We start from the raw sequence: 14,916 nt of genomic DNA, 5'->3' as shown, positions 1-14,916 counted from the left end.
AGCCTCCCTTGGTACCATAAAGTACTATCACTACTGATCTCAAACACCACTACCTTTTGCCCATAAATATTACTCCTGATTCTCATCAAGATAGGATCCAGCCTTTGCTTTTCTTTAATCTCTACACCAAGAAATGATCGAACCACTTTGTGCACCATCATACCACCATCCGTCGAGTCCAAGAGACGAATACCATGATTAGCCAAGCGGTGAATATCCTTCACTAATTCCCATTTTTTTTCTCCACATGAGCCAAAATCCCTATGGATAACCTGCTAAGTGCATTAGCAACCATATTAGCCTTACCTGGGTGGTAGTGAAGACTCATATCATAATCCTTGAGAAGCTCAAGCCATCTTCTCTGCCTGAGATTAAGCTATTTCTAAGTGAATACATACTAAAGACTCTTGTGATCAGAAAAGGTATCCATATGAACACCATACAAATAATGCCTCCATATTTTCAAAGCAAACACATCCTCCAAGAACTCTAAATCATGAGTAGGATAATTCCTCCCATGTACCATAAACTACCTGAAAGCATAAGCAATCACCTTTCCATGCTGCATCAACACCAAACCAAGCCTTACCCGAGATGTATCGCAATAAACTACAAACCTTATTGCCTTTCGAAAAAGTCAAGATTGAAGCTGAAGTCAACTTATCCTTCAGCTTCTCAAAACTCCCTTCATAAGCATCCGACCAAGAAAACTTAACCTTTTTCTGAGTCAACTTAGTCAAAGGAGCAACTATTGAAGAAAAGCTTTTCATAAACCACCTGTAATACCCGACTAAACCTAAAAAGCTCTGGATATCAGATGGAGTCGTGGGCATAGGCTACCTCTTCACCACAACAACCTTCTGCGGATCCACCATGATCCCTTATTCAAGTGTTTGTAGTCAATGAACATCCAAAGGGAACCATCCTTCTTACACATAAAAAACACCAATGTACCCTATGGAGAAACACTAAGACCAATAAACCCCTTATCCAGAAGATCCTTAAGTTTCTCTTTGAGTTTCCTCAACTCAACTGGAGCCATTCTATAAGAAATAGATATTAGACGAGTTTTCAAAAGCAAATCAATACCAAACTCTTTTTCCCTATCGGGGGAACACCAGGAAAATCATCTAGAAGGACCTATGGAAACTCATTAACCATAGGGACCGATATAAATAAGGACCTTCCGAGTTAGAATCCTTAACCTGAACTAAGTGATAAAGACAACCCTTGGAGATTAGCCTCTAAGCTTTAAGAAAAGAAAAAAACCTTCCCTAGGAGCTAAGGAACTACCTTCCCAGTCTATAACCAGTTCACCAGAGAACTTTAGGATAACCCTATGGGTTCAATAATCCAAAGACGTATAATAAGAATGCAACCAATTCATACCCAAAATTACATCAAAATTTATCATATCTAACTCAAATAGATTCACCAAGCTCTGTTTGCTACCAACAGATACCACACACCCCTTATACTCTCTTAGCAATAATAGAGTCACCTTCTAGGGTAGAAATAAAAAAAAGATTCGAGATAACTTCCGAATCAAAATCGAAAAACACAGCCATATATGGAGTCACATAAGAAAGAGTGGACCCCAAATTAAGCAAATAATATATGTCACGAGAGAAAAGTTATAACATACCAGTAACGACATTAGGTAATGCCTCGAATTCCTATCGAGATGCCAAAGCATACAACCTGTTCCAACCAACACTAGAACTGGGAGCAGTAACAGAAGAAGATGCCCCACCACTAGGGGAAGAAGAAGAAGATGAAGCCACAGGAATCTTATTTTCCCCCAGAGCAACCTTATTAACCGGACAATCCCTGAGCTGATGGCCTACTTGGCGGCACTTAAAGCATTTGTCGCTTCTTTCCTTACAATAACCCCAATGAGGACATCCACAGAATAGACAATGAGGATACAAAAAAACTAATTGACCTCCACTTGCCTGAGATTCAGTAACTTGTTCTTGAGAATTTTCACCACCTTGATGATGCCTGTCACTCGACTGATCGGAGCACTAGAAGAAAATGAGACAGAACTCCCCAAATTCTTATTTTACCACTTGCCACCATCTCAACCACCTTGATATTGAGCACTTTCCTAGTCAAAAAACCTGCTCCTCTTTCCCTACCTATCCCCAAACTCCACCTGCTTTCTCTTCTCATCCTCAACCTACTGCATATGAACAATCAACCTTGAGATATCCATATTGTTAATCATCAAGATAGTCTTTCTCTCCAGAATCAAATCTTTATTTAACCCAGAAGAGAAATTCCTTATTCTCGACCTTATATCATCCACCAAATCAGGAGAATAACTTAATTGTTGATAGAACTTCAAAGCATATTCCTTTACTGACATTTTCCCCTACCTAAGGTTAAAAACCCCCTCTATCTTAGCTTTCCTCAACTCCTAGGGAAAGAACCAAACTAAGAAAGCATTAAAAAAGGCCTCTCATAACCATTCCTCTTCCATATCACTTCTATCTCTGTCCCACTCCTTATACCAGTGATAAGAAACATCCTTGAGTTGATAAGCTGCAAAGTTAACCTCCTCTATATTAGTACCCTACATCACTCAAAAGATCTTTTCTATCTTATCTAAGAAGCCCTATGGATCTTTATCTACCTTCACTCCAATAAAAGTTGGAGGGCCTATCTTCATAAATTGACCAACCCTTGTCGCCTTAGTAAACCAAACACCTGTTGCACCCCACTCAGCCTGGGCAGCAACCAGTTAGGCAGTAACATGAATAAGCTAAAGAAATTTTGTATTCATCATATTGCCCTGAGAAACTTAAGAAGAACTATCCAAAATAGGAGAAACTCTAGCACCATCAGGAATAGGAAAAAGAGATCCAAGATGTACTCCTGACATAGGACGTACCCCTTTAGCATTATCCTCAAATAGGATAGAAGAATTTCCTTCTGTTCCAGATTTATAAGGAGACATGACCTGAAAGACGAACAAATAAGGATTAGAGGAGATTTTAGGATTGAGAACTTAAGCTTGAAGATAGAATACCAAGAAACTGAAACATTACTAAATGTCTTATAGCTTCTCTCTTATGGGTGTGGTGTGCTTCATACCCCTAAAATAAACTCTACTCTACATGGCTTTATGGACTTTCCAGTTGAACATGAACCTAGGCTCTGATACCAACTTGACATGACATGACCCCGAGCCTTAGCGTAATGGGCATCCCAATTCCAACCAGGATCGGGGAGCGCCCCTGTTACCTAAATCGGCCACCTATATCCATCCCTAGGTGGGCTGAATTTTGAACATATAACAAGATAGCATTTTATTCTCATTAAGACTCTATGATAGGGTCACAACCGTGATCGACCTAACCGAGTCCAACCGTACCACACCAACCACCCGACCATACCAAACTAAACCATAGGACATAAACCATAGAGAATACCAAAACATAATATGATTAATCCCAAAATGTAATATTATGGAACAGTGAGAAATTTTATGATATAATGTCAGGCTACCAGCTTATTCCAATGCCAAGGCAGATACCTATATCGATCCCACCCATACCAACCTATAGAAGTACCCATAAATCCTCTATCCAAAAGAGTAAACAAATCTAATTGGGATATGCCATCAACCATAGTCAAAACCAATATCTAAAATAAAGAAAAAGTGTCTAAAGAAATCCATAACATGAAATGATGCCTTCTGAAAGGATGGAAGCTTACCACTTCATTCAAAATGTTGTCCTCGAGTCAATCATTGTATAGGAGGAGTCAAACGGCTGGTTCTTACATAGCATAGGTATACAATAGTCGGTCAGGATAAGGATAAAATAATGTCAGCTATAAAACTAAGTAAAACCATCCATAATGCATACAACTACACATATATAAGTGTCGAGAAATGGAATCGGGTTTAGAATGCATTTAAACCTTTATACCTGAGTTGTGTAGCTTTGTCATCCTAACTACCCACTAGCCATATGGGTTTAGCTCCCCCTGCTGAAAGGGCCCTAGTGTAAGTTGTCGCACAACCAAAGATGTATCCCACGGGATGACTATTACATCCCCTAATATAAAATGTGACACACGCACATGGTCATCAAGACCCCTCATATCGGCAAATATGAGTTTCTAATTTTGGTCCCCTAGGATCGCCACCTTCTACGTATTTTCTACACACCCCACCATTAATGCCCAATTAAAACCAGTTCCCAAATAACCAAACTATTATCCATTTATTTACCAAGACAAATATTAGTGGTATCGCCATACCACTCTTTACTAACAAGTAATATCCATAGCCAAACCATTTAGGTTAAAGGGACTTTAGGTGTCCTTCCAATTACAATATTGAATTTACTTGGGAGACTTTCATGTTCTCCACAAGCATAACAATTTATACTTTAGCCCTTTTCAAACCATTTAAACCTGTATAAATCTTTTATCAAGTTTAAAACATGCAAGAGTTCCATTAAAAAAGTTGATGCAATAAACATATCTTTATAAGAATTTTATCAAACACTTTAGGGGCATAATAAAACCAAAACCAATTCCAAAGACCAGTAAACCATTACCATGCAATCCAATTTTTCAAATACACCACTAATTCATATAAAAGCATAATTAAAACCATAAGAAACCATAACTAAGAATTTAATATCAAAACCCCCAAATAATAGTTGAAAACCATAATCATGAAATAGTAAAACCATGAAATCAATCATATAAACCATCCCATAAGTTGAAATTACAATGAGAAAAGAGAATCATTCTTGATATTGAAGATTTGATGGAAGGAAATCACCAAGACAAGCCCCAAAGAAATCCACAAGATGAAACCCTAGCCTTCTTGCACCAAAAGCTCTTAAGAGAATTTTAGAGTGTTTTGGTATAGTTTTTAAGTATTAATTAATAGAATAATAGGGTAAATAGCCTCTAAAGTGTACTAGAAGTCATAGGTCTTAATTAGGGTAAGTAGAAAAATATCCAGAATACCCGTACTTAAGTCCATTAAAAACTCATTGCGGGGATACAATTGCTCCATACGAGTCATACCCTTCTATAAGATTGGTACCCACTACTCATATCCAAGCCTCAATCCTTGGATCAAAGACTTTTCAGCATACGAATTATCCGATCAAGTCGTGACCACAACATATGATCCGTACCTATGACCCGTATCCCTGGCAGAATGAAATACCAGGAGGATCGAACACCTTTCACTATATGAGTCCTTGATACAGCTCATACCAATCCCTACAACTCATACCCCTAAGTCATAACCATTTTAGTATCCAAAAATATCCCACCAACTAACACTGATCAGCATATGACAGGAACATAACACTCGTACCCCAGCATACGGCTCATACCCATAAGTCATATTAGATCCTGAGAACTGAATTCCAAAAAATTTTCTAAGGGTCAAAAGTAAGGATATTTCAAAGGGTGTGTGATCATACCCTTAAAAATGTAGATGACCTAGGAGAAGCCTAGGGTACGATTCAGCATACCACTCATACCCTAGGGTATAGTTTGTAAGGTGAGTTGTACCCTGCATGGGTTCATTTTACAGCTTTTAACTAAATACCTTTTGGTTATTCCTACACCCTAAACCCTAAGTCCCTTCACTATATAAGTGTATTCCTCCTTAAACATATTTTGAGTGGACCAAACATTCAAAACACTCTCTCAAACTCATCTTTGAAGAATTAGAGGCTAAGGTTTCATGGGTGATCTTCAAGAGGTAAAGCCAAGTCAAGACTCTTGCTGAATCAAGTTTTCTAAGGAATGTAACTCTTTCCCTTATTAAATAAATCTAAACCCATGTATTTTGCACTTAGATTAGTAAGTGTACATGGTAATTTTGAAATCAAATAAAAAGAGTTGTGTTGCCTAATGATGAATAATGTTGATTCTTGCTTAGAATTATATTTATACAAGTCATTAATGGTGATTTACATATATGGATGCTTGGTGTATATAGTTTACATGAGGGTCTTGAGTAACCCTAATCTTTATTATTTCTACAATGAAGATAGCCTTGTTAAAGGTGTTCACATAAGGTGTTTGTGAAAATGACTAAGTGAATTATCTAGTCACATATGGTGATGTGTTGAACTAGGTCAATGACCATTAAGTATGAATGATTGATAAATGATGTTGTAAAAGTCTTGTGAGCCATGTATTATGAAATTATGACCTTGTTGAGTTAATAACTAATAAGGGGTTGAAGTCTCTTAATATGAAGATGAACTTGGATTGTGTGTTGAGCTAAAGTGTGGTGAGAATGTCGTATGGGCTTGATAATGAAATGTGAATAGTTTCTTAGGGTCTTGATGACCATAACTTAAATTGTATGATGAATTGAATAAAGGCAATGTCTTATTAAAATGGTTGACCAATAAAGGCTCCCATAAAGACCATGGAATTATGTATAGTGTTGAATTAGTCAAATTGTTAAAGTCCTTAAGTGTTGAATGGAAAGAGTTTTGATGCATGGTCAAAGGGTTAAAGTCCCAATGTCAACTAATGATAGTTGTGATGGCTTGAGGTTGAAGTCCCTTGCTTTGTGAAATGGCTCGAGGTTGATGCCTTTTGTATTACGAAATGGCTCGAGGTTGAATTTCTTTGCCTTATGAAATAGCTTAAGGTTGAAGTATCTTGTCCAATAGAATTGCTCGAGGTTAAAGTCTATTGCATAGAGAGATCTCTTAAAGTTAATGTAACCCACCTTATAAAATAGCTTGCGGTTAGAATCCCTTCACATGGGGTTAGAATCCCTTGTCTAACGAATGGGCAAAAGGTTAGGGTACCATGCCTAAATGAATATGTGTGTGGTTAGAGCCCCTTATTTGAATGATTGTGTATATGGTTAATATCCTTAGATAATGAATGTGTGAGCATGGTTAAAGTCCTTTTTTCTAATGATATGTGATTGTGGTTAAAGTCCTATCCCTAAATAGAATTATTGAAAATAAGTGTGGAAGGTCGGAGTCTTCCAGTTCATGTCTAATGAATGAATGTTCAAGGATGTTGTTGAGCCTTGATTTCTTGATTAACATGTGATATACTATATGTAAGGACAAGTTTGTGGTTATGATTGAATTGATATATTGGCTTGTTGTTGAATAATGATGCTATTTTACCCTTATCCTTGAGTTACATGCTAGCTCTCTAATCGCTAACCATCTCCGAATTCTATGTCCCCATGTGACATAGAAGCTGGAGCACTATCTTCTCTTCCTGCATAGTGATTAGGTGATCGAAGCGGTTTGTGCATTGACCTCATAGTTGTGAGCTTCCTTATTTCAGAAGAAATTCATTCATGTTCTCCTATTTTTAGGTTTAGTCTCATTTTGACTTGGTTTGACTATTGTTGGGGGCTTGTCCCGACATATATTTCTAAACATCGATTTGTATAGAGGTATTGTGGATGACTGTGGACTTGGGTATATTGGCTAGTGTGTTGATATTTTTAAAATGATTAGACATTGTTAAGTTACGACTTCTAGTATTGTTTCTACTATCTTATTATGCGGTCGGGATTCAGCCGACCCTTGTGATTGATGTGATGATTGTGATGGGTTATAGGGGTGACCTCCGGTTCATGTGGGCTTGAGGTGATCATACGACATGGCCCGATTTCGGGTAGTTTCAATATTGTTGTTGTATAACTATATCTCCTTCTTCTTCAAATGTATTGGAACAACCTCCTTATATAATGATGCATATTGATACCATATAATACATATCTAAGTATTCTAAAGTATTGATACATAGTGATTCAATACAATCGTGACAAATACATTTATACTCAATAATGATACTAGTTCTACACACATCATATACAAAAAAATTCTCAATTAATGGTCATGATAATTTAAATAAGGGCATAATAGAAAGATATTGATCAAATTATTCTAGAAAGTTTAAAGTAGCACTCAAAAAGTAATATAAACACACCCAAAAAGAGCAAATAAAAAGGAAAAAATGAAGTATTAAATATTACTTTCTCCGTTCGCTTTTATTTGTCACTTATTAACATAACACACTTATTAAAACATAATTACTAATATAATGAGTTATAATATTGTTCCTATGAATTAATATTTAATTATATGTATTGAATAATAATTTAAAAAATAAGTAATTAATTTTGAAAATATAATTAATTTTTCTTAATTTATAAAAAATAATAAATAAAAATAAAACTTAAATTAAAAAAACTGGCACAAGTAAATTCAAAAGGATGAAGAAGTAAAACTAGCAACAAAATTGCACAATCACGTGATTGTAATTTTAGGATACATTGTAATTTTAGGATACTCCGTATAATTTAGAGTAATCATTGGACGAGAAAATTTGCGAGAAATAGTCGTAATACAAGGCGCCGCCAGTCAAATTGTATGGCCCTACCAATTATGACAAGTTCCTCTATGCCGAGTCACCAACAACCCTTTTCACTGCTTCCTCGAAAGCAGACTCGTCCCATTCAGTACCCTGGACCAACACAACAATAAGAGAAAGTTGGTAACTCCATTGGTTGGAAAAACAAATCAAACAATGAATTTTAAATTTTATTTCCTCCGTCTTTTTACATGTTTTCTTCTTTTTTTAATGTTAATTATAAAATTTAAAATTAAATTATATTAAATTAATTTAATATTTTAAAATTAAAATTAGATATTCAATACTATATGAAAAGCATTATAAATTATATTTTTTAAATATAAAATTTGAAGAAATACATATTAAAATGTTAATCAAAATTTATTGTTTGACACTAAAAATTAAAGAAACATATAAAATAAATGGAGTATACATTAATTTTGATATTTGAATTGTAGCACATAAATTAAAATAAAAAAAACTAATTAATTCGATATAGGGTATAATTTTCTGATAGGATGATTTTTTAATTAATGCATACCCTCCCCGTCTCAAATTATCCTTCTCAAATTTTCTAATTTGATTTCTCATTTTATTTGTCTTTTTTTCATTATCAAGAAGAGACAAAAAAAAAAAATTTACGTTTTACTCTTTGTATTGATTTTTTTTTTTAAATTAAAATGTAAACATTATTTAATAAGGGTACAATAATAAACTAAGTATGTTATTAATTATTTTTTTAATTAAGATATTATATTAATTTGAGAAGAATAATTTGAGATGAAAGAAATATAATTTAAGTAGTTCGAATAAATGTAGGATAGAAAGAGAACCAAAAAGTTGGAAAAAGTTATTCCTGTAAAGAAACTGACATTTCCGTACTTTTTTTCTATTTTGGAGGGCGAAGCCGTTCATAGAAGCCTGAGAGAAGCACTCCCTTCAAAAATTAAAAAAAAAGTTATACGATACTATCCTTGTCCAATTTTATGTATCAATTTTTCATCGTATATGTAGTTTAAGAAATAGGTAGCATTATGTGAAATCTATCAAATTACTTATTTAAAAAAAAAGTAAAAAAAAAAAAAGGAGTCCTATCTTTAAAATTATGTGGGGTCAATAAAGGTAAGCGAAAAATTATTTTGCTTAAATATATATTAAATAAGAAAAAATGACATTCCTTTATAAACGAAGTGAAAAGGAAAGTGTGCCACATAAAATAGGATCGGGAAAAAAATTGATACTTTGATAGTAGATAGTCACTAATTATAAGATTACCTGTACCGAAAAAAAAAAAAGAGAGAAAAACTAATCTCTCCGTTTCATATTAGTTGGCCCCTATTGACTTGGCACATCCATTAAAAAAATATTAATTAGGAATTTATTTTACCAAATTACTCCTATTAATTATGCTTTGAAAATATAAATTTGAGTAAATACACTTTGTTTAGTCATTTAAATTAAGAATAGTATTGGAAGAACATAATAAAATCGTCTTGATTTCATCAAATAGACAACTAAATTAAAACAAATATTTTTAGATAGAAGGTCAACTAAAGCAACACGGAGAGAACAGTAATTATAAGCATACTTACTAAAAGTATGGTAAGATTGGGGAATTGTAAACGCTCATTTGGCTTATTGACCATTTATAAATTTTAGGTTACTTATCAATGTTCATAAATGGAGTAACATGTGATATCTTTTTAGATGGCATGATAGTGTAAAATTTGCCTTCTATAACTTACTCTATTTTAGTATCTTAAGAGAATTAATGACAATATTCTAATGTTCATCTTTTGCGTGGAGAAAATGAGAGTTATGTGAGAATTGGATACGGTTAGTTTCGGAAGCGAGTAGCAACTTATACGTGATCAATCGGTTGTTTGGTACGGTAATACAATAGGCAAAGTTATTTTATAGATTGGGATATTCCATGAGATTCATTTTCCCATCATGCATATATATATATGGGATAATTTGTCACATTATTATTGTACAAATGATGAAATAAATAATTCAAAAACTAATTAATACCCTTAATCAAATGCAAATAAAATAATATTGCATTTATCGTGAGATTAATATCCTAATTCTCACGTACCATATGATCCCTAAGAGTATTGCTTATGAGGAATTCTTGATAATTCTATATATTGTTCTAAACTTCTAATATAACAGTACTCTTATAACTTAGTATGACGAAGCAGTAAAATGTCCCACATTTGCTTACGAAAACGAAAAATACCTTATTCGTTATATTTACACAGACAAAATGTGCTTGGTTTTGTTATTTCGGTCTAGAATCTTGAATTACGTATGTATGAATATCTCAATTCCAATTTGGGTTCTGAACTAGAGAGAAAATTCCATTTGGATATAACATTATAAACATGAAATTTTATATTTTTTAAAAATCTATCTTTAGTAGTAACTTTGATGAAATTATGCAGCATAAATAAAAAGTGAATAGAAAATTATCAAAAAGTACTTCACGTTTGAATTTCTTCTCCACCATTCCTCGAAGGACCGAGTAATGCATCAAAAAATATAATAATCCACTATACACACATATGAAGGCAACTTCAAAACTTAAAAATATTTCCATATACGTAAGTATTATAAAGTTTATAAGGAAAAAACTTTATGCACTAATTCTTCAAAGTAAGCGTAGATTTAAACTTTTTACATTTGTAATATAAAAGAATGTTTATCAGGTCAATAAAAACGAAATATAAGCAACTTCCAGTTATAATCGTTAGTTTTTAAACTTGGAAAATTGTAAGATATCAGGCACAAATGATTAGGCAACCTTTTTTGTTTTGCGTTATCAATGTATATAATTTATATGGAATTAGTTAAAGCGGTCAGTTTGGGAAAGGAAAAAAAGTATACCTCAATTCTAATTCTCAAAGTTATGTGAGTCACCATGGGCCTGGTGTTTGCTGCTGCCGACTCCAAGGTTAGATTGCTGTCAGTTTTCAAGAATTGGAGCAAACGAGTGACCAAATCCAAGACACTGCATTCTCCTCTTACTGAAACTTGCAAGTCCGCTATTCTTGATTCTGATGTTGATTCACCTACATTTATTATTTCAACAGCTACCCTTTCATTTCCATCATATGCACATGAGCTAATTATGGCATTGGATCTCATCTGAGGTTTGACTAATTGTGCTTCCAGCATTTCATTCTTTTTGCTAAGTTCTTCCACTTGACCTTTCAATGAACTTAAGTATTCTGTTGTACTGGCAAGAACTGATGCTTTATCCTTCTGCACAACAAACTAACTGAATCAGTGCTTTGGATCATTTCATTGTAACGTGCATGATGAGTTTTAATTTGTGAAACGCACGCTATAATATGGCTAAAGATGTAATTATATATGTAACCAAAATCATAATTTTCTAACATCTTAATTTTTAGATCAGATGGTCGACGCATACTGGATTACTAATTAAAAAGAATATCTAGTACATGTAAGGAAGCATGTTAATGAACACATATTTGAGTAATCATTACCTTTGTAGCAGGTGGGAGTAAAGATCTAAGTAGTTGAAAGCTATCGTTAAGCTTTTCACGTCTTCGTCTTTCTGAAATCATGTGATGAACCTGAGTGCTAGTGGGGGCACGTGGGTTCGTCTGGATTTGTTCTTGCCTTCTCATCATATTTAAATTCCTGAAGAATGTAATGGATCTTCTCAACATGTTTTCTCGACGAGTTGTTTTGGCTGCTATTTGAACATAATTAGGACCTAAACCTGATCTAAACCTTCTGAATGCAGTGGGTTTTTGATAATGATCTGTTGGTTCATTATGTTCTCGCGATTGGTGAGAGGACGAGGAGGAAGAAGGAGATGTCATGACAGCAAGATACGCTCTTGTCAATGCAGCATCTTCGGTTTCTACTCTCTGGAATTGAATACCTCGGATTTGAGTTTGAGTTAGTGTCGTTTGAATAGCTTGCTGCTGGTGGTATGGCATGGCGGTGGCAGAAACTGGTCTTGTGGTCTTCTCGGGAAAGGCATCCACTCGTGGTGGTTCTGGTACATACGACGCGCTTGCAACATTGAATAGAAGCGATGAGTATTCTCCCGGGCTATCGAGAGAGAATGATGAAGATGATGATGGCCTATTTTGGTCCATTGAGAGCAATGGCTGATGATGAGGAAGCCCTGATATTGCTGCCGCCGCTGCTGGACTTGACAAATATTCGGGAAACAAGTGTTTCATCCCCAATTCCAAGTTTACCTTTATAATACAAGTAGTTTTTGTGTTTTATATATATATTTAAGTACATATATTGAAAGAACAGATTCTTGAAATAAATAAAAGTAGGTCATACAAACTTACTTGATGGCTAGAAGTCATTCCAAACTCAATTTCTCCTATGCTGCACGCCATACAGATAGTTGTCTGAAGTTAAAGATAAAATCAGAAGATAAAAGTTTCATCCCCAACCACATTATTTTATACTTTATCTATATGGATCATGGAGTAAAATTAAACTTGTACAAACCTTGATCCCAGCTTCCTGCAACATTAATCATATATTTAAAGGTTAGCTTAATTTTTTTACAAATAAAGTAGTGAAAAAATAAATCTATTATATTATTTATCACAGTCAAGTAGTACCAGATAGAATTGAAGCTGCACTGGATTGGAAGCATGTGATTGAAGATCTGTAAACTGCAGTTCCATGTAAGGGAGATTGTTCTTGAATGCGAGTCCTGGAATGCGGCTGCAGGTGAATAAATAAACTTACTTAGAACAATTACTCTCTTTAATTCTTGCTTCTATATTTCCATCCATATATATCATGAATGTTTATCAAATTACCTACCCATTATCCATGCTAAGCCATGAATGCTTATATTCTTCGAATAACCTCTGGGCGACATCATTTTCCCCGTTGTAGATTCCACCCAAGGACATGAAAGTGCTACAAATTGAAATGAACTCACATTAATTAGAAGTAAGAGCTCTAGTTATGAAAATGCAGCAGGTAATTAGAAGAATGTTTTGGGCATGTATGTATATGTCTCTATTTTCTTGTGCTTGAACATGTAAGGCTATAATGAGAGGGGATATTAAAGAAGTAATCTTACTTAGAAGGCTGAAAGTATTGCCAGAGGCATATGTAAGAGCAACCAAAGGACTCCATTATCTTTAACAGAAAGTCGGCACGGTCTCCTTCTTCAAGGAAGAAGATGGAGTCCATGTATCAGCTCCGACAAAAAAGAAAATTGCTATATATGCTTACTACATGAGAGGTTGGCTGATGCTACAGTTTGGTTTTCATACTTCTTAAGATTTGCATGTCAAAGTGCTCTGTAGAAAAATTGAAACATATATATTTATGTGTTTCAAGAAGTTATGGATGCACTCAAAGAGGTAGAAAGGTGTCATTTGAATCTTGACAGCTAACAGTATTGGCTACCTTTCCTATCTGGTGGTAGTTTTGTAGGGGAGATTGAAGGAGCGATTTGAAAAGTAGTACTAAACGAGGGTTGGGAGGATTGCATAAGTAATCATAAAGAGTTTAAATTTGGTGTGCCATTGGTGTATCTTTTTTGATTTTTATCTGTTGTAACATATTATTCATTTTTATATTTTTACTTGAGAAAATGGAGGACCTGCTACAATAGATAAAAGTCATCTGATAGTGTAAAAAAAATTACACCAGACAGTGCACCAAACTTAAATTCTTATCAGGAAAATGATGAAAAGGACCCCACCAAACAAAAGAGCCACAGTTTTAATATGTGAGAAGCCAAAGTATTACATGACAGACAAAAGTTGTGTTGAGGATCCTCGCAGATTTTGTCAAGTAAGAATAATGAGTCTCACTATCATAAAAAGAAGTCAAAGTCTAAGATACCTTATTTTTCTCTCCAATTCTTTCTTTTTTGGGTATAGTTACTTTGCAATATGTTCATATTTTGATTTAAATATATTTTTGATTTATTTACTCTAACAAATTTATTACTTCTTTATTTTAATATTCAATTCATCGAAAGTCCTCAGTACCAAACACACCCTATATGTATTAAACTTTTAAGTTAGATAACTGTTATGTAATAAGAAAATGAAAATTATTTTTGATAAAGCCAAAATTGAATAACCAATAATGAAATTTATCTTAATTTTTTTTTTTCACATCTAGCTTTCAATTTTAAATAGACGTTTGACCATGAAAGATAAGAAAATATATTCACTTTATTTAAATTTTTAAAGTTGAAAATAGAGTTGAATTGTATTTGATTATAGTATTTGAAGTTGATATTAGAATTTAAATGTATTTTTAAAAAAAAAGTGAAAATAAATTTAAAAATAGAATTTTATGAAACTGAAGTTATTTTATGAAAATAAAAAATAATTTATTTTTAAAATAAAAAAATAAGTGCAATCAAAAATGGTGAAAACATCTAGTGAGATGGTTTTTAAATTTTCAAATACAACTTCAATTTGTATTTGATTTATTTATGACCAAATAAGTATTCCGGAATAAGTAAAAATGCATTCTGAA

At 33.7% G+C, this 14,916-nt stretch overlaps 1 protein-coding gene across 3 annotated transcripts; it reads right to left on the bottom strand.

Moving 5' to 3' along the window:
• Positions 1 to 8,241: 8,241 nt before the first annotated feature.
• LOC107877157 (putative transcription factor bHLH041) lies at positions 8,242 to 13,925 on the bottom strand. 3 transcript variants are annotated; one of them, XM_016723880.2, is made up of 9 exons: positions 13,496 to 13,925; positions 13,231 to 13,329; positions 13,023 to 13,128; positions 12,907 to 12,921; positions 12,741 to 12,803; positions 11,910 to 12,638; positions 11,284 to 11,661; positions 9,274 to 9,328; positions 8,242 to 8,502 (listed from the first exon to the last, which is right to left on the bottom strand). In XM_016723880.2, the coding sequence occupies exons 1-8, from the start codon at positions 13,606 to 13,608 to the stop codon at positions 9,281 to 9,283; spliced, it is 1,551 nt and encodes a 516-aa protein (XP_016579366.2). In that variant the 5' UTR covers positions 13,609 to 13,925; the 3' UTR covers positions 8,242 to 8,502; positions 9,274 to 9,280. The 3 variants fall into 3 exon arrangements, with proteins under 3 accessions (XP_016579366.2, XP_016579365.2, XP_047249550.1); XM_016723879.2 differs by lacking the exon at positions 9,274 to 9,328 and having other exon boundaries at positions 13,496 to 13,923; XM_047393594.1 differs by lacking the exons at positions 9,274 to 9,328; positions 12,907 to 12,921.
• Positions 13,926 to 14,916: the final 991 nt, after the last annotated feature.

This window comes from Capsicum annuum, chromosome 7, assembly GCF_002878395.1.
Source record: "Capsicum annuum cultivar UCD-10X-F1 chromosome 7, UCD10Xv1.1, whole genome shotgun sequence".
Taxonomy (NCBI): Eukaryota; Viridiplantae; Streptophyta; class Magnoliopsida; order Solanales; family Solanaceae; genus Capsicum; species Capsicum annuum.
This window is presented reverse-complemented; position numbering and strand designations above follow the sequence as displayed.